This window comes from Diadema setosum, chromosome 3 (assembly GCF_964275005.1).
Source record: "Diadema setosum chromosome 3, eeDiaSeto1, whole genome shotgun sequence".
Taxonomy (NCBI): Eukaryota; Metazoa; Echinodermata; class Echinoidea; order Diadematoida; family Diadematidae; genus Diadema; species Diadema setosum.
The window spans coordinates 28,250,364-28,270,838 of record NC_092687.1 but is presented as its reverse complement, the minus strand read 5'-3'; the positions used below and the strand labels follow the sequence as shown (position 1 = coordinate 28,270,838).

At 39.1% G+C, this 20,475-nt stretch overlaps 1 protein-coding gene across 1 annotated transcript in view; it reads right to left on the bottom strand.

Annotated features, from left to right (window-relative positions):
* The window catches only part of LOC140226565 (uncharacterized), a 51,780-nt gene that overhangs the window by 19,335 nt on the left and 11,970 nt on the right, over positions 1-20,475 (bottom strand). Inside the window, exons 6-7 of the mRNA XM_072307022.1 lie at positions 12,579-14,128; positions 11,584-11,745 (exon numbers count right to left, since the gene is read on the bottom strand). Coding sequence (XP_072163123.1) covers positions 11,584-11,745; positions 12,579-14,128 — 1,712 coding nt within the window. The remainder of the gene's footprint in view (positions 1-11,583; positions 11,746-12,578; positions 14,129-20,475) is intronic.

Genomic DNA, 20,475 nt, shown 5'->3' with positions numbered 1-20,475 from the left:
AATCACAACAGCGATTTGCTGTGCTGCAAGTTACATCTGCGCTGTCTGAGAGCTCGCGGAGGGATTAGGCTCAAAATAAGATATGACAATTTTGCAGGAAATAAGGTTACTATTTCCCTGGTTTTCTGAAATAAGTTGACATGTTTCAATCGACATGATATTGATTTTGAGGGCAAGCATTTACAACAATATTTGATATGAACAAGTGATAGTTTTACCTAAAGTTGATAGTAATCATTTCAAAGGGGAATAAGCCCTCATCATATTTTTTTTTCGAAATAGAACCTTTAGTTTCATATCAATATAAAAAAAAAAATCTTTCTTGTGCCTTCATAACGTGAGAATAGTCATTAACACTTCACAGTTGAGTTTTGCGAGTTCTTAATCTAACTGTGAAAGATTTACCTGATCCTATATAAACAATCCGAGTGTTATTATTTTTCTTCTAGAGTTGACTGATCTAGTGCACAATCCACTCCATCTTTCATGAGATTCTGACGGGCGTGCACAGCTGTTCTGAAATCTGTATAGTTGCTCTTTTCTCTGCTTTAGAACTGCTCGGTAGACCACTGCAGGAAAATGTAAAAGAAATGGAAGAGAATAATTAACACAAAATAAGGCACTCTTTCCGTAAAAGACAGTGAATTTCAACTCTGCTTTAGTTATATCATGTGATTAAATTCTTCATTAGACATGGTTGTGTGTAACAAATCCTCTCTCACAGACCCCCTTCCCCTCCAAAAAAAAAAAGCAAAGGAAATGAGAATGAGTATTTAATATCGAAATACACTCACAATATTATTCAACATCATACAAATACCCCTTGAGGATATACAAGGCTGTGTGTTTATTTTTGAGAGAGAATGGTGACTATTTCGTCAGTTTTCATTTCATATTACTTTTTTTTTTCATTGCTAAGGAATGAACTGTGAAATGTGGTATTCTCAAATTATCAGAGAGTCATCATCATGGATTTTGCCGTCTTTTATTTTTTTCTTTTATGATTTTTCGAAATGCCGGCTTGTGTCGCCAGTGATAATGACAAAGGTGGGATTCATTTCTTCCCCCTTCTTCTACTTTTGTTGTATGAATGAATAGGTGATTATTCAACTTGTACCTTTTATTGTACTTGATACACTGCATTCCTTTTCTGTGCTGGTGTAGGCTGGCGGTTGGTGTGGACACTGAAAAGAGAGACATGCAAATATGTATTTCAACACGAATGTTAATATCATCTAAAGTAGACGATTGGGTCTGAATATTTGAACTTTCCATAGTATTTAAAACCACGTAACTTAAGAATAGATCTTTGAATTCCATGAGCTTTTGCCCTCAACATTGTTATGGGGAGGGGTGGAACGTATAACATGTATAGGATCTACCATGGCTACAATGCATTTTTTTTTTTTTTTTGGATCGAAATGAAAAAAAAAATAAAGAATATGTACAGCTGACTAAAATTGCACCAAGAATACAAAAGAAAGAAGAAAAAAGATAAATCAGGCTTCCATATTTAGCAGGTACAGAGTACCATTTAGTATGAATTTATTTTTTAAGGCTTATTTTAAGTGGATAAATTCCTGTATGTATGAAAACACCACAATCACATTCTTCATTCTTTCAAGAAATAACAAACAAGATTTAAGACTACTTCAGTACTTGTGTTTAACCAAAGATGTAGCCCAAACATTATTATATAATGTTTGGCTACATCTTTGGTTAAACACAAGTACTGACAACAAATTTTGTTGTCCTTACTTTTCTTGCTAAAGTAATGATGTTAATGTCATTATTAGAACATATCGCCTTCCATCAGTTCATGTTGCCACTGAAAACTAAATGGAATTCATCAGTATCAAGCTTTATTGTCATTAGCTTGAAGTCGAAACTACTGTTTACTATAAAGCTGTTACTTTTTTAGACTTTTAGACGAAAACTGAATTTGAGGTAGAAGACGTCAAGTCGATGATCATAACAGTATATTAGGGTCCACTCAATGTATTTGCGCATAGGTAAATTTCTTTTGAGAGTCACTACTTCTACTAGACCACTAGTAGTAGTACTAGGCCTACTACAAGTATCCTACATTTACATAGTCATTATTACATTAGTAGAACCACAACCACAACCACACCAATGAGCCACGTTTTGGCAAGCCCACCGAAAGGGAAGGCTGTCATACTCATAGCTCTAAGTTTGCTCTTTATTTTCATAGCTTGCTGTGTTTTTTGTTTATTCTTTTTTACTCATCGAGTTCTTAAATCTTAGTGAAAACTATTATCGAAGGTACTGGACCCTACTAGCAAAGCGTACTGTCGTCCAGTCTGGACAGCCCAATCGCCGTACTTCGCACGGCGTCTGGTCGGGCTAGATCAAACTTAGACCTGACAAAAAACCCATAAAACTTACCGGTGTTACCGCTGATTTTCTTTTTGGTAGCATTAGCTGGTCAGGAGAATATCCATTCCATGACTGCAAAACAGAACAATGGGCATGACTTCATGGTTCACACTGCAGCAAAGCTTGCCTGCCAGTCAACCAGTCGGTGTAACTCTGCTTAAGCTGTTGTCGCAAGGGAGAAAGCGGTGCGGCAGCTGCAGCGGCGGCCGGCACTACAATACACTCACTGCCGCGGCTGAAATGGATCTGCAGCACGTAGCCGTAGGTCTTACACATAGAGTTATGCAGTGCAGCGTGTGTTGTGATGGCCACGATGTTGATACGTTGTTTTGCCGTGCTGACTGTAGCGCGCATGGCCCTGATTTTACACAGCAAAGCGCTGTATGATGACATACGTTCTTTTGGCGTCGCAATTTCCTTCTTTTTTCTTGAGAAACCACCATGAAAAAACAGTGTATGTAAAGATACGTTCATTTGCCGTAACAGCGAAAATGCTTTCTTTGTCATTTCTATACGTATCTCAGGTTACGTTGTTTTGCCTAGCTGGAAACGGCAAAGTTGTGAAAAAGGTGTGTAAGATACGCTTTTTATCTCTGAAATGGTAAACATTTGAGAATTGAGACTTTCACCATTAAAAAGAGCGCATTTTATTTAGGAGCCATATGCTCATAACTCAAAATGCCCAAATTTTGAGTTACGTTCCTTTGCCTTATCACGGCCGCAGGCGGTGATCGAACAGCAACTACTCGTTTACCTTCCTGTATATCAAAACGTCCTTTGAACTACTGCGTATTGAAAGTAACTTGTAAAGGATGAAGAAAAAGACAGTTTGTTTTGAACAAAACAAGCACAAGTGTGATGATGGCACAATACCAATATACACACTGTCTCGAATAAAGAGAATCAGGCGCTAGTGTGGGGCCTATTTTCATACCCATGGGGTCTTATCAAATTAAACAATGTACCAACTTGCACCAAAATGACGAGAACGCTATAGAATTTCCGATCACCTTCGTAAATTTGAACCGAACCCGTTATCGCGAATTACGGCAAATTGCATGGCATCGATCAAAACAACTCGTGACTAGCTGTTCGATCTGAAATTGAAATTAGCCTCCTACACTCTTAAAAAGAAAAGGGTAAATCAACATTTAAAAGGGCTGAGGAGTGTCAGCGTTTTTAAGGTAATGTTGCATTCACCCTATCTATCCAGCTGAATCCAACGTTAGCATGTGCTAGATACAGCTAGAAAAAGGGTGAATACAACATTTTGAAAACGCTGTCGCTCCTCGCCCCTTTTAAAACGCTGTTTTACCCTTTTCTTTTTAAGAGCGTAATGCTACGTATTTTGGTTGAGCAACCGCCTCGACAGACCAACGGACATTATGCGCAATATGTAATCATACAGCCAACTTCACTTTCAGATTGTGTACGTGGCGGTCGTCGCAAAGCGAATAACTTTGGAGCTGTATTTGTTTATTTATTTATCTATCTTTTTATGGCATTCAGTTACATATATATACCTTCCATTCAATCCTAGATTGGAACTACTTTCTCGATGTTTTCCTCTCTATCTGTCTTTCGGTATATGCAATGCTGAATTTCGTGTAGGATATTTTCTGCTATTACTTTTCGAACAAGAATCCGCCTTAGGGCTGGGTTCCACTGCCGATCAAATCTGCTTGTTATGATCTATAGTCCGACAGAGTGTTTTAAAAAATATCGTGTATAGGAGGAAGCCAAAACCAATGTCGATCAAGGTAGATCGATCACATCCAGATTGATTCCGATCGCGTCCTTGTCGAGAGAGATTTGATTGGCAGTGGGAATCCATCGTTTCCGTACTTGACTTCATGTATAGTTGCTATTACAGGGCCTACAGTTCGGGACATAGAGTCAAACTTTCGTTTTATAGGCCTATACTGATGGTGTTACGCGTGCATTGATACATAATAAAAGCATTTCCTTCCTTTGTACGTTAGCGTGGGAACGATTAGTGAAGTTCACCACGATAATAATGAAAGGCTTGACCGTCAAAAGAAAGATGACCCTTTCCCAGGAACAATGAAAGCAGTGTCCAGCTGTCTTGAAAGACACCATCCTGGCGGAACAATACAAGAAGAATCGAATAAGACACGCTGATTTAACACCACACACAACGAGACATGTTTTAGACACAGCTCGCAGAGGGTGCGCTCGCTTGTGAGTTGGGGTATCCCTCTTGCCAACTAGCTAAGAAATCATATAAGCCATTTTAATAGTGTAAAATTTGTATGAATTTTACATACTAATTTTGGTGCAAACACCACACATCACGGACAGCTTCTTAGTGTAACTGATTAGGCCTATGATAACACAAGCAGTTGTATGGGCATAGTATTCGCGCTGTTACGTCACTGATAGGTAATCACGGGACGGAGACACTGATTTGGTCTATCAACAAACATCAATAAGAAAAGCTATCTTTTTCGATTCTCTGATTAGATAGAATGATGTGGAATCGGGTTCTTTAGTGTGATCACTGTAAAGGTAACATGTCTAACTAAGACTTTACTCATTTCAAAAAAGCGCGTACCCTATTATGTGATCCCCAAAATTCATAAAGAAAGGGGGAATGGAGTAGGGGATATAATAGGCTTTACCAAACATGCCAAATGGAACAGCGTCGCGCTGTCGACGATGCTTTTAACACATGTCCGAAATCATTAATTTTCCTTCAAAATATATGCAGCTGAGAGTGATCAATTTCACTAACATAAAAGTCTTAATCTCATTTCGTTCTGTCCCTTCTTTTTCATTAATAGAAACCATAATGATGAACGAGGATTCAAATCCTTAGGTTGTGGCATTTCTATTGCGTTTGACGGTTAAATTGCGGTATTGTGAAGGTTTCCAATTGACGGGACACATAATTCGCTGTAATTTAGATCAGCTGTAGAACGCGGGCATCCAATATTGATCATTATTTTAAGAAATATTTGTGAAAGATCGTGAAGATATCTTACGATACTCAAATTTACATAACCAAATACCCAACGTCGAAGAGCTCTGCAAACTTCATAGTTGTGTTGGTGATATTAAGCGATGGTCTCGCGATAATCATTTGAAATTGAATTCTGTTAAATCAGAATTGTCAGGCGGGCTAGTTTTCTCACAAAATTTATCTCCCAGTCCGTCAGAGATCTAGGAGTTATGGTAGATAAGCATCTGAACTTAAAAAAAAAAACACGAACAAATAGAATAACACACGCATTAAGAACTCATGTCGTTCTGCTGCTTCAGGGGTATTTGTAAAAATAAATTATTAATATCCGTAAGTTATCGGAGCAGTCTTCCACGGAACGTCTAATTCACGCATTTGTTACTTCTCATCTTGACTATTGCAATTTCCTTCTTGTTGGCCTCCCTGCTTCGAGTATTGCACCAAATTCAAAATTCAAAATACAGCTGCAAGGCTTGTAACCCTAACAAAAACATCTGACCAAATTACTCCAGTTATCCAATCCCTCCACTGGCTCCCCATACATCAACGTATCACCTTTAAAATCATCCTTATTGTTTACAAGATAAATATTATGGATTAATCCTACCTCCCTTCCGTTCCTCCACTTCAGCCTGTTCTCTCTCTTTTCTCCAATTATCACGTGGTCCCGCACATACCCGCTATGGTGATATAGGACCTTTTCTGTATTTCCCCACCCCTTTGGAATAAACTCCCTCTCTATATTCGTATAGCTGAAAGTGTTGATAAATTACGTTCAAATCATTGTTGAAAACTTGTCTGCTTACTCAATCCTAATTTTGTTGTTGTTGTTGTTGCTGCTGTTATGTACATAATGCTGTATCTTAATTATACCTCAATATTTTTAATGTATATATCGGGCATCCTTTCTCTTTATAAGATTATTGGTGCTGTTCGTTATTCCCAGGTTCGCTATTCCGAAGGGTCATTAATCTGAAACACACAAATTTCCTATACCGAGGTTCGTTAATCCGAAAATGAAAAAGGGTTCGTTAATCCGAACATTGTGGCGTTATTCCGACGGTTCGTTATTCCAGAGATTCGTTAATTCGAAAATGAAATTCGGAATAACGAAGCTTCGGAAAAACGAATCTTCGGACTAAAGAGTCTTGTGAATAACGAACCTTCGGAATGTTACCAAGATTATTGGGCATTGGCAGGTTAATGTGCGATGCGTTGTAATGTGCTGGATTGTAAGCAAGAGTAAATATGTTAATTTTTCTTAATTGAACAACTTCATGTACATTAAAGTGTAGAGAGTTATATATGCCTACGCATGATCATCTTGATCTCAGTGGCCTCAAAATATAATTTAGAAGACATCCCCAGTGCAGCTGTAACAAATCTGTTAATCCAAAAATTACACGAAGGTTCGTCATTCAAAAAGGCGAATTATCTATTTATGCCGAAAAATAGACGTATGGCTCATCCTGCATGATTTAGAAAATGAAATAAAGTCTCATCCACAATTACAAAATAAGAAGATGTAGTTGAAAATAAAACAAAATGACCGGATTTCACAGCACACTCACTCGAAAGAGGAATACGTATCACACACGAAACCGCTTTCATCAATATTGGAGCATTGTACTATACATGGTGAATGTTTGCTTTGCGTGAATCCAGTTTCCGAACACAAAAGCTATACTCTTGATAGCTTAGTCAGGGGAGCACAATTGACTGGAAAAAAAAATCATATCAATGACATACTTCAACAGACTAAATAGAGAAATCACAGGCCTGCTTCTTAAAGAGTTAGTATTGATATTATACGCTCGATTTATTTAGTGCTCCACTGTTAATCGAGCGTAAAATACAGTTTTGGTTATTGCTGAAAGCAAAACAGAAGAACACTTCGAATCGCAGCGTTTATGATTATATCATTATGCTTTACTTTAAGTACTTCCCGTGTCCGAAGCACTCGGATAGAGGTCATGAACTTCATGTCCAGTTTTATCATTTTTGGTATGTCAGTGTAGTTCATTCTTTTAATGCTAGATTTCATCAACCCCCCCCCCCCCCCCCATGCTGAGTCTGATATATCAATACCCGCTTTCAAATGTGCAAAATAGCGCGTTATTGAACATGCTCCAATACTCGAGGTTTTTTCCAACTTCTCAGACAAAAGAGCGTACACGCGAGGATTGTACACTTTTTGGTTCAGACGCTCCAGCCACCCTCGGAAACTTGAGGGTTTTTTTTTTGCAACCGTTCACACGTACAGAAAATAACCCGCTAATTGCCAATCGATGAAACTATTGTTCTTGTGCCTCACAGTGGTGTGGAGAGCACGCTGTTGTTAATGATGGGAATAAAAGAACTCAATCAAGTTTCTAAACCCGACCGTTCAAGTACTGCCGGGGCAAATACCGCGCTCATTCAGAAATATCAGCAAGATTTCTGAGGTTATGCATCGCGCTACTGGTTCGCACTAAGTTTCTGTTGTGTGTGTGTGTGTGTGTGTGTGTGTGTGTGTGTGTGTGTGTGTGTCCACATGTGCAAAAGACTGGAGTTTGCTAAAGGGTAACAAAAATTGAATTTGTGTACGTGTGAACCCCCTATTACAGGTATGTTGTAAGACTTTTGTTGGACTTTCCTACAAAAGGAGGTTTGTGATTCTAGCCTGCTCGCTTGCTGTGTTCTATCATTTATTTTGCAGTAACGTGTCTGTTTGTATTGCTGGTATGCCATACGGAATATTGTACCATGAATCCACCTTCCTGGGGACCGTTTCATGAAACTTTTTGTCAGTGATTTACACTGACAACTGTTAAAAGCTACTGAATCCTATTTCAGGTTATAAGCAGTCTGTAAACCGACCGAACGGCATAATTCTATTAAAATGTCGCCTTATCTTGGCTTCTTTAACAGTAAAAAACCACACGTTGAACAGTATTGGTGTATTACACATTAATGTTAACACTAAAACAAAACAAAGGGGTTATTCGTCGCTTCATACTTACAATCGAATCACGTGTCAAAAAAATAATGATAATATCAAAAAGGTCCCGAATGCCGAAGAAAATATCGCTTTCCTAGATGCCGCTGCAACAAGCTGAAGTTTATAGTGTAAGAGCTATACCTACCCAATTACACAACAGTAGGCCTACATAATATCATGGCAACATTTATATTGAAACTTCTTTCGATCTCACACTCATAAAATCTGCGTACCACTGCGTGTGAAAATTAGAATGAACATAACGGACATATCAACTGAGAAGTTCCTCTAGATACTTCTTTCCGACTTGGCGATCATCATACAGTAAAAGACGTGACTATTAATTTATTTGTATCGAATATAAACTGTTTACTGTAAACAACTGTTAACTGTAAACGAAAAACACTATACGGAGTGCCTCCTCCGTTTACTGTCTTTGCCGTAACCATGGAGCTACTACGAAACCAAACAAGAAGCACGCATGGACGGCGCGTTTCATTGAACTTGATAACCACGTGTTTCGCACTTCGGCACATATTGCACTGCGCGAAACGTAGCGATTACCGTACTTGTGGCGGACTTACTGACTTTGGTCAAGGAATGAAAATGGAATACATTAAGAAAATATTATGATATTGAAATACCGACATCATGAAAATGTTTGGAAACAACGAATGATTATGGAGTATAGAAACGAAAATGCCAAACAAAGATTTTCATTCGCTCATAGGGAAGCTCTCTAGAAGAGATGAAAGCATCTCCCCTCGTATGACAGTATAAGTTTCCCCAACAAGCTGAGGTTAGTGAGGTATACACCAGGGCTCGACACTAACGGTGGCTCGGTGGACCGGGGCCACCAAAAACGCACGTCGGTCCACGAAAAAAAGTCGGATGTTTGCCTTTACTTTTGGAAATGGACAGCGGTAACAGTCGACTCCGTATAAGATGCTAAAATAAATGTCAGATGTTGTTTTTATTTTTGGAAATGAATAACGGTAATATTCGACTCCGTACGGTGCTAAAATTAATGTCAGAAATTCGATGTTGCGTTCGGAAATGAATAACAGTAATATTCGACTCCGTACGGTGATTAAATAAATATCGCATGTTTGCTTTGACTTTCGGAAATGACTACTAATGATATACAACTCCGTACGATGATCTAAATACCGGATATTTGCTTATGCGTTCGAAAGTGAATAGCAATAACATTCAGCTCTGAAAGATGTTAATATAAGTGTCGGAAATTTGCTTTGACGTTCGGAAATGAATAACAATGATATTCAACTCCGTACGACGATAAAATAAATGCCGGATGTTTTCTTTCAAGCTCTGGAATTGTGGAAAGATAATAATGTACGTTCATCACTTTTTTTTTTTCATGATTCATTCAAGAATTTCGGGAGTCTGACAGCCATCGGATCTCGTTACGATGTTTTTGTAATGTTTAGAGACAAGTATGGCAAATATAAGAGCAAGGCTTCATAGAAGATGAATTACCCTGGTGGCAATCATTGAACGACAATTTCAATTCAATGGGCAATCGTCGGGACCACTCGCGATGTTAGAAAAAATAAACACCTCAGCATCGAGCAATTTCTATTATTGAATGAGCAATCGTCGGGACGATGTGCGACGTTTCAAACTCATACCAAACGGTGATTTAAGTTCAATGGGCAAGCCTAGGGACGATGCGCGACGCTTTAACAATAAAAAACGCGTCTCTGACCAGTGATTCAAGTTGAATGGACAATCGTCGGGACGATAAGTGCGACGTTTGAACAATTATGGATTAACAAACTCGCCACGGAACGGTGATTTAAATTCAATGGTCAATCGTCGGGACGATGAGCGACGCGAAACCATCACCAAAACCTTTACAAAACGGTTAGTCAAGTTGAATACGCAGTCGTCGGGGACGATGTGCGACGTTTGAACAATCACTGAAACGCTTCGCCGATCGACAAAAGACCTCCTTAATTGATTAGTCGCGACGAAAAGAGACGACTTCGTTCCGACTCGTCGGAACCATCTTTTGTTGATATTTATAATGAGCCAAAAAGAGCGCAGTAATGAGCACATGAGACCCAAAATTTGGATCGTCGGGGACGATTGGCGACGTTCTTTTGTCTCATATCGTCGCGACGAAGATATCTCCCTAACACAGTTTTTCTGTTGTGCCTTAGATGGGCTGTAACAAGCGTAAATGGCTAATGAATTAATTGTTCAAGCCAAATAAATGTTTAAGGGTGTATGCTGATGTTATATCATTCATGTTCTCTGACTTGTATCATTCAATAATGTGCCACAATAGTTATTTCTTTAACCAACCCCTTTCTAGTTTTGACTATGCATTTACCAACATATCTGACCACCACGCAATTTCTTTATCAAAATATTGTGTAGTAATTGAATGGGTTACGGAGCCCCTCAAAATGATACTTAAGGTCAGGAAAGTTGCCGTTATGTGTGCTATCGACGTTGTGGCTTGTGAGCATTTTGGACTTTTCGGTATTCAAACAAGTCATTGAATCGAACAACAATAAAAACAAGAACAAAGGAAAAAGAAATGCAGGAAGAGAAAACAATAATTATATCACATTTCCTTGAAGATGCTTTCATCCAAAGGCCTTCATGGAATGCCTTAATGTTGGGGGTGAATCATTGGCGTAAACAATAATTCCTCTTAGAAAGATGTGAAGTTGGTGAGCATGGAGATTACCATTCAAAAGGAAGGGCTTCGATGACCAGTTAAGAAAAATAATTTTCCTTTTCAACAAATAAGCAAAAGTGCACAGTTGACATACGTGGGACATATGGTGATCGTCTTAATGTGTGTGGGTTGTATCGTATGTGCATGCATATTGTACACTATACTAAAGCTTAAAGGTTATTCTTTCAAACTTAATAGGGAAGTGAAATTATACTCTTGCATCTTTTTCCCCTAGGTTTTAAGCCTGATGGCCATAGTCTCAGGGGTAGGGTGTGTCAGCAGCAGCAACAGAATTGCTGTACCTGATTTTCCATCTCTCAAAACAACATTCACATTTTAATTGTTTCTTTAACCACTGTTTTATTTTGAATACATGTTGGGTTAGAATATAACACACACAACAATTCAAAGAATTATATTGGAAGCATCTTTGTAATGTGAAGAAGCTTTTCATCCTCGGTATTCATATCATGATACCCTTGATGAACTATTGTCCTTGTGTCTTACCTGACAGTTCGACGCCTCTTTGCCGAGTATCCTGTAGAAATCGGCGTGTAATTGCGAGTTGAGTACTGTCACTTTGTGCAGTACACTGCTTGAACACATACCCTTCGCCAAGTCATGCGACACAGTTCTTCCAAAGTTCACATTTGCAATACGCAACGAGTTCTAATGGGAACAAACATCGACTGATTGAAAGTAATAGTAGAGTATTGTAGGAATGTGCAAATAGAGAGAAAAAAAAATACAGGCAATGAATTTTATCAGATTTATATTTCTTTTAAGCCCAGTAATCGTACGTACTATACAGTATAGAACACGCTGTGTGACATGGGGTCATCCCAGTAGACCGACACCCACGAGTCATACAGCCCACGAGTTCGACATTGAAACCAGGTCCATGAGTCATACAGCTGCTCACGAGTCATACAGCCCATGAGTTCGACACTAGGCAAATAAAGCCCATGAGCGACCGACACTAAGTGAAAACAGCCCCCGAGTTCGACAGATACAACACGGCGTGTAATGTGTCGGTCTCGTGGGCCTTGTTGGCTTTTTAGTGTCGAACTGATAGGCTGTATGACTTGTGAGCTGTATGACTTGTGAGCTGTATGACTCTTTGGCTGTTAGACTCGTCGGTGTCGGTCTCGTGACGTGCATCCGTGTGGCATTTCGTTACGATACACATCATATTTTGTACAATCGAGATTAAGTTTTAATGATTAACTACCAATCGCGTTTAAGCAAAATGCAACTTTTCGCAGATGGGTCTGATTTCAATCGACCGTAGAGCGTAGTCGCACTTCTTTCCTAAAACAATATTGAGTCAATACAATCGAACTATAGGCATACGAGAAGAAACTTGACAAAATATGCAAAGGCATCAATAACAATGTAAGACAGGATACAACGTACAGTTTCCGAAACAACTCACAGGTCACTTTATTATACAACTATTAGGAAAAGAAATCGGTTGAGATCAATAAAAATGTGTCACTCACCACTTGGTTACAATGCATCATGAACACAACTCCTGGCTTTGTATGTTCTGACGTATATCGTGATAGGTCGTATTCGCCCCATTTTCCTCCCACTGCCCTGGCAGCCTCCACCGTCTGACATTCAAACGCAACGTCAACGCAAAAATGCCGGTCATCTTTCTTCGTTAAGCCTTTCATAATATCAAGGCCCAAATCTTTTCGGAAGGCTGAGGCGAAGTAGAGAACGTAACGAAATTCTTCATATTGACGAAGAAGAATATTTTTAAACTTCTCGTACTTGGCGCGATCATTGACAAATAAATGCTCAATGTGTACTCCTGCTATATATTCTTGGAACAATTTATGAGGAAACGAAACCGTTGACACAACAAAGGATGGGATGTCGACATCGCGCCGACGTCTCCTACTGATAACATTTGTTTCTATTGTCAAAACTCCGATTTTGCAACATGTTTCCATGGCATCCCGAGATTTCTTGAATTGTTTCTCAGGAAATGAAAGCCTTCTTTCTAATAATCCCTCCAGTGCAGTCCCACCTATGACTTGAATTGCTCTAGAAGCTTCTTTTATATCCCGAACAGCGTCCTTACTCTGTATATTTTCACAATTCTTAGAGACGTAATGCTCTTTCAGAAAAAGAATCATTTCTCCAAAAATCTCCGAAAAAGTTTGCATTCTCTGAATTTCTCGTCTTCTCTCTTCGCTTACGTCTTTCCACATGAGGCAAAGCATTGCGCAGTAGATGGGAAAGGGAGCCATGTACGACCGGATGACATGATTTTCTTCCATGAAACTGAGTAAGGTTTCTGCAAGAACGTCCTCCTTCCATATTCGAAAGTACTTTTTGATGTAAGTGGTTAAATTCTCCTTGCTATATCCTTCGACGACAATAAAAGTATAAGATTCGGCGAGACTCTTGTGCAACATAAATTCATCAGTTCTCCATGGCCTTGAAGTCACAATAACCTTGCATGACTCATATTGCTCTAATCCTAGAATGCGAATGACCTCGCTGCTACTATTTCTATCTATTTTCTCGTTGAACTCATCGAAGCCATCAAACATGAGAAACACTTTACTTAAATTTGTTGAAATGTAGTTGTCTATCTGAGCTGGTGTTACTTCGTTTGAGTCAGACAGATATCTCTCCACAATGACACCAATAGTTTTGTCGACAGTGACGTCTCGGAGAGGAATTACGATCACCATTTCCACATCCTGGAGAATCCTTCCCTGGCACCAGTCCCAGGCGATCTTAGCACAAAGCGTTGTTTTACCGACACCTCCCTCACCCTGGATCAAAACGCGTTTTGAAAGATTTCCACTTATGTCATCGGCCAAGAGATCCTCGTACGTTATTGGTGTTTTATGCATGTCACTGCAATTTATTAGACTCAAATTTGTGTAAATTTCGTCTAAGTTAACACGTTCCATAAAGTTGAGTGGATCCACTGTAACCTTCCCTCGTGTCTTTCGGTAATAGGTCTTCAACTCTTCCTTGCATCGGTGACCTTGTTTCGCTGTAAGCGACGGGCAACTAGGAAATGAATCTGGAAAGTAAACAAAACGGACATGAAAAGATTTAGTCAGTGAAATGTGCATAACGACGAAAGTAGATAATAGATAGTTCCAATTGACACCAATAATAAGTAGATACTCATAACATAAAAAAAAAAGATGATCAAGAGGTAGTATTGTATAAAGATTGAAAATACATGTAGAATCATTTCTTTTTTCTTTTTTTTTTTCAGGGAAGGTCCTTAAAAGAAGTGATATTCGTGTTGTTATTTCCTTCAAAACTATTCTAATTACCTTTGTCATTACTCCCTTTCAGGTTGCACTGTTGAATATTCAGTGTGAGGACCAGAGCGTTGGAAAAAACGAACAAACAAAGAAGAACCCCCCCCCCAAAAAAAAAATAAATAAAAAAAGGCCCCAAAAATGTTTTTAAAAAAGAGAGAGGTAGGCATTAGGCGTTTTCACATCAACCCGATGTTTCGAAATAGTGCGCTATTTTCTGACTTGGGAAATTAACCCGATCATGAAATAGCGCGCCATATGATTATGTCAATACAAATTAGCGCGCTAATGATCGAGAAAATTTCTCGAGTCCAACTCGGGAAATTTCAAAATAGCAGGATGATTAATGCAAATAAGCGCGCTATTTGATAATGTTCGGGCTGATGTAAATAGGAATTGAAATAGCGCTCTAATTTGTGATCTCGAAAATATCTCGAGCTTGGATTTTTATCGGGCTATTTTCTGACTTGGGAAATTAACGCGATCACGAAATAGCGCGCTATTTGATAATGTTACTACAAATTAGCGCGCTAATTGAGCGAGAAAATTTCTCGAGTCCAACTCTTGAAATTTCCGAAATAGCTGGATAATTAATGCAAAATAGCGTGCTATTTGATAATGTTCGGGCTGATGTGAATAGGAATTGCTTGGAATTGCTCGAGCTTGGATTTTTATCGGGCTGAAGTGAAACGCCTATTAGGCGTTTTCACATCAGCCCGATGTTTTGAAATAGCGCGCTATTTTCTGACTTCGGAAATTAACCCGATCACGAAATAGCGCGCTACTTGATAATGTCAACACAAATTTCAGTGGTGCGTTTATTGATTGAGAAAATTTCTCGAGTCCAACTCTAGAAATTTCCGAAATAGCAGGATAATTAATGCGAACTAGCGCGCTATTTGATAATGTTCGGGCTGATGTGAATAGGAAATGCCCCCCCCCCCCCCTTAGCCCCACCGTTGGTACGGCACTAAGCAAAAATTTACAAGTGTAAAAAGCCCTTTACAGGCAGAACCTCGCATCAACGCAGGTACTTGGCAGTTAAGTCCTGTAAGTCGCTCGTAACAGAAAACGGATCGGTTTAACAAAGCTCTCAGGCAGATCGCACGGAATAAAGTAAGTAGCACGCGTCTAGCAAGTAAGAGACAAGTGCGAAACTCGCAAACATTCTTGTCCGCCCGAAGAAAAATTATCCTGCGTGCTGGAAATCCCTACTATACGGAAGCTTATAAGTGCCAACCAGATCGGTCGTGATTTGGCAAAAAGGTGTATGTCTGAAAAATATCATGTTTTTGGTTTTTACCATTTGGGGGGTTTTCGATGCCGAAATTTTCATGTGACCAACTTTCGTAAGTCATCGATCATTTGTTTCCGAGATACTTGGGGCTATCTCTGTATTATTTTATCAATTTTCCTGCTTTTGATTAGGCAAAAGGGTGTATCTTTACATACACCCTTGACGTACAATGACGTACCAGGATAGAGAACTACATGATTTGGCAAAAGGGTGTATCTCTAGATACACCTCTAACCGTGCACGCTGGGGAGCGCTTAAAGATTTGGCAGATAGGTGTATCTTTAGATACATCCATCTGCCGAATGAATCATGAATTATAGTTGCGAAGTATGATAAGGCAGAAAGGTGTATCTTTTATACTCTGTGTATATTATATACTCTGTTGTTTATACGTGCTGCTGGCATGTATGTGTACCGTTTCACCGGTCGGTGCGGTGGCGGGCCATGCTCCTGACTTAAAACTGGCAGCCCGTTGCACTGCAGAAGTTTCTCCTTGTTGCTAGTCGGTGAGTAGATAGAACATAATATCTAGAAGTTCAGATCTAACGTTTGTCTTAGACTTCTATGGCCACTTCTATGCCATTAGATGCGCAGATTCGTAAAATCTAGCATTTCTGTTGGGCCACTTCTATGCCATTAGATGCGCAGATTCGTAAAATCTAGCATTTCTGTTGAAATGACAGCTTTTCCGTTAAGTGTGGCTGTGGGATAAGAGTTCTCTACGCTTCAAAATGACAGTGATCCCTGCACTGTCCGTGCTGTGCACTGCATGTAGAAGCCTGTACATATACACAGTCCAGTCGCTGTACATGGTACGTCGCGACAGGGCTGTACTCGCGCGACCACCAACCACTAGGACAGCGACGTAATCGTATTACGATAGCTTTGAATTTTGATACTTAATATCACTTTTTGTCACCTCAAACTCAACGAGTATACTTTTCAATATTTACTCTACATCTTATGCTATCAGTATTCAAATGTACGCAATGAAACTTACCGGAATTGATCATCATATCCAGCATGTCCACACGGTACACAATCTTTCACGCCAGGCCTAACTATACACAGCCCAGTCGCTGTACATGGTAATGTACGTCGCGACGTACCATACAGCGACTGGGCTGTGCATAGTTAGGCCTGTCGTGAAAGATTGTGTACCGTGTGGACATGCTGGATATGATGATCAATTCCGGTAAGTTTCATTGCGTACATTTGAATACTGATAGCATCAGATGTAGAGTAAATATTGAAAAGTATACTCGTTGAGTTTGAGGTGACAAAAATGATGTTAAGTATCAAAATTCAAAGCTATCGTAATACAATTACGTCGCTCTCCTAGTGGTTGGTGGTCGCGCGCGTACAGCCCTGTTGCGACGTACCATGTACAGCGACTGGGCTGTGTATAGTTAGTACATAGTGTAATGGTGTGCTGTGTGACTGTAAGATCGGCTACCCATTACGCTATGCGTATGGGGCTGTTACCTAACAGACATTTAGTGGCAGTTACACACAAAGGTCTAGAGAAAGATGTGTCCCTGTCTTTGGAAATGATACTTGGATGTACTGCTCAAAGTGCTCAGTGGATGCAAACAGTTAAATGATCCTACCTGAATTTTCACATTTATTGAATTTATTGCAAAAATTGGGAGCAGCATGATAACTGCGTTTTTAAGAACAGATACATGATGTGCAAACAACTGCCTCTTTGTTTGCTAAAGCATTCAGTAGAGAAAACAAACGAACCTTTTGTCGAAAAAAAGGGGCACAAAGCTAAAAATATGATGAATCATCTCATTGGAAGTAGAAGTTTTTGGAAAAAAAGGAGGAGAAGGAAGAAGAAAAATTCTTCAGCTGTAATCCTTAACCATGCATATCCATGAGACCATGTTTTGTTAATATTTAGACTCTAGGGTGAGTTGTAATTTGCGCACATTTTTCTATGTTTGATGAACAAGTTGTGCATCCTGATATTTTTCTTTATTGTTATTTTTTAAATCTTTTTGTAATAATGAAGTAAAGATTGTCAAGAGTTAACATTTGATTAGAAATGGTCTCACATACACCCTTCTCCCTACAAAATCTCTGGTATATTTTGTTATCGTTTAATTTGGCAAAAAGGTGTATCTCTATACATACACTTTTTGCCAACTTAAATGCACGATTTCTCACGGTGCATGAGAAGATACACCTTTTTGCCAAAATAGCGTGGGTTGCAGTCCCTGTAAACGTGATTTGGCAAAAAGGTGTATCTCTATGCATACACCTTTTTGCCAAGTTAAATGCATGATTTCTTACGGTGTATGTGAAGATACACCTTTTTGCCAAAATAGCGTGGGTCGCAGTCCCTGTAAACGTGATTTGGCAAAAAGGTGTATCTCTATACATACACCTTTTTGCCAAGTTAAATGCATGATTTCTTACGGTGTATGTGAAGATACACCTTTTTGCCAAAATAGCGTGGGTCGCAGTCCCTGTAGGCGTGATTTGGCAAAAAGGTGTATGTCTCTAAACATGCTAAAAGTGCTAATTCTGAAGTATTCTTTAAAGTTAGATGCAAGAAAATTATCAGGAAATGAAATTTGAAGTGTATACTAAATCATGGAATTGAATCCCTGAGCGTTGCACAGTTTAGGTGGCTTTTACGGTCAAGGAAACTGCCAAAACTTTAAAGTCGATTTTCTCGGCTTTGTAGTCGCTGTAAAACGGCAGACATACACCTTTTTGCCAAATCACGACCGAGATGACGAGATAAGAAGACGAGAAGACAAGCTAAATACCGAGGAGCCGAGTTATTGGAACTCGGCAAGTCGACTTGTTTGGGTCAAGAAGACACGAAGCCGAGTTATTGAAACTCGGCACGTTGATCTGTTTTGGACGAGAAGACAAGATGATGAGTTGTCGAAACTCAGCAAGTCGATTTGTTTGGGACAATAAGACAATATGACGGGTTGTTAGATCTCGGAAAGTCGACTTGTTTTCGATATGAAAACAAGATGACGAGTTTTTAGAATTTAGCTAGTCTATTTGTTTGGGACAAGGAGACAATATGTGACCCTGCACCTCAAAACAAACAAAAAGTCGCCAGACATGAATTTTTAGTTAAAACTATATTCTGAAAGAGCAGACTTTAAGCTTTAAGATTATATATAACTCAAATCAAATGGACTCTCCTAACCTATCTAAATATTGGAAAGAATGCACAAACTCAGGAAAAGTGAGAACTGAGAAAAGAGGCTCTGAAGTACAGTGTCTATTCAAGCGCTTAATCTTTACCAGACCGTGCTGGCTGTGCGATGAATGGGACAAAAGACAGGAAGTAAACCACTAGAGTAACAACAATGAAGGGATTATCTGATTGAACTGAAATTAAGAATGCCTTTTTAACACATTCTGTCCATAATAAATGCCAACTTTCAAAGCAGTAGCACTATCTTTTCAAAAGTTATTAGAGTTGAAAGTGAAGAGTGTGGACAAGGTTTTTAAGAAATGAAAAAGGGATTCAAAAGACACACCTAATCACACTATTCTTCCAAAATGTTCGAGATAAACTGCTAAAAAACACACTTTCCTGCCCGTTTTATGATACCAAATTTTAGCATAATGTAAAAGAAGACCCGCTCTGTCAGAAAATATGAAAAAGTCAAGTTCGCCTAGGTTGACCCATTTCACTTATTTTCAGTCCTCACGCGAAATCAGTGTGTGCGACTTTATGTTCGTTTTGAGGTGCACGGTCACATATGATGAGTTGCCGAAACTTGGCAAGTCGACTTATTTTTGACAAGAAGACAAGATGACAAGTTGGTTAAACTCGGAAAGTCGACTTGTTTTCGACATAAAGACAGGATGACGAATTTTTAGAACTTGGCTAGTCTACTTGTTTTGGACAAGAAGACAAGATGATGAGTTGCTGAAACTTGGCAAGTCGACTTATCTTTTATAAGAAGACAAGATGACGAGTTGTTGAAACTCGGATAGTCTACCTGTTTTGGACAAGAAGACAGGATGACGAGTTCTTTGAACTCGGCGAGTAGACTTGTTTAAGGACAAGAAGTCAAGATTACAAGTTGTTGGGACAAGAAATCAAGAGGACAAGAAGCTGAGTTATTGAAACTTGGCAAGTCGACCTGTTTGGGTCAGAAGAAAAGATGACGAGCTGTGTTAGAATGTAGCAAGTAGACTCGTTTGGGACAAAATTTCAAGATGACAAGTTGTTTGGGACAAGAGGCCGAGTTGAAAATCGGCAAGTCGACTTTTTTTGGTACATATAGAGACAATATACTGAGTTGTTGAAACTCAGAAATTGACTTTTGGGGGATAAGAAGACAAGATGATGAGCTGTTGGAACTCTCCTAGTCGTTATGTATAGTACAAGAAATCAAGATGACAAGTTGTTTGGACAAGGGGACAAGAAGCCGTGTTGTTGAAACTCGGCAAGTCAATATACAGATTTCTTTGCGACATTTGCAACCTCACAGCGTCGTTGATTTGCATACTGAGTTTCTCTTTCACACGACAGTAATCTCTGAGAAAATTGATATCCTTCCTGATTTTTAAGCTATTTGCCATATTCCACAAATTGTTATCATGGAAAAGAATAATGCTGGAATACGTATTTGACAGACGGAAGGCAGCAACTTGCTCTTTAAAGCATCTGAAACTATTTGAAATTATATTGAACTATGGATAAATTGCGACAGACAGATAATACGTACCTATATGCCTTTCTCTCCAAGCCTCTTCATTTGAGATTTTGAAATTTTGGGGAAAAAACTGAAAATAAATTATGCAACTAATTGG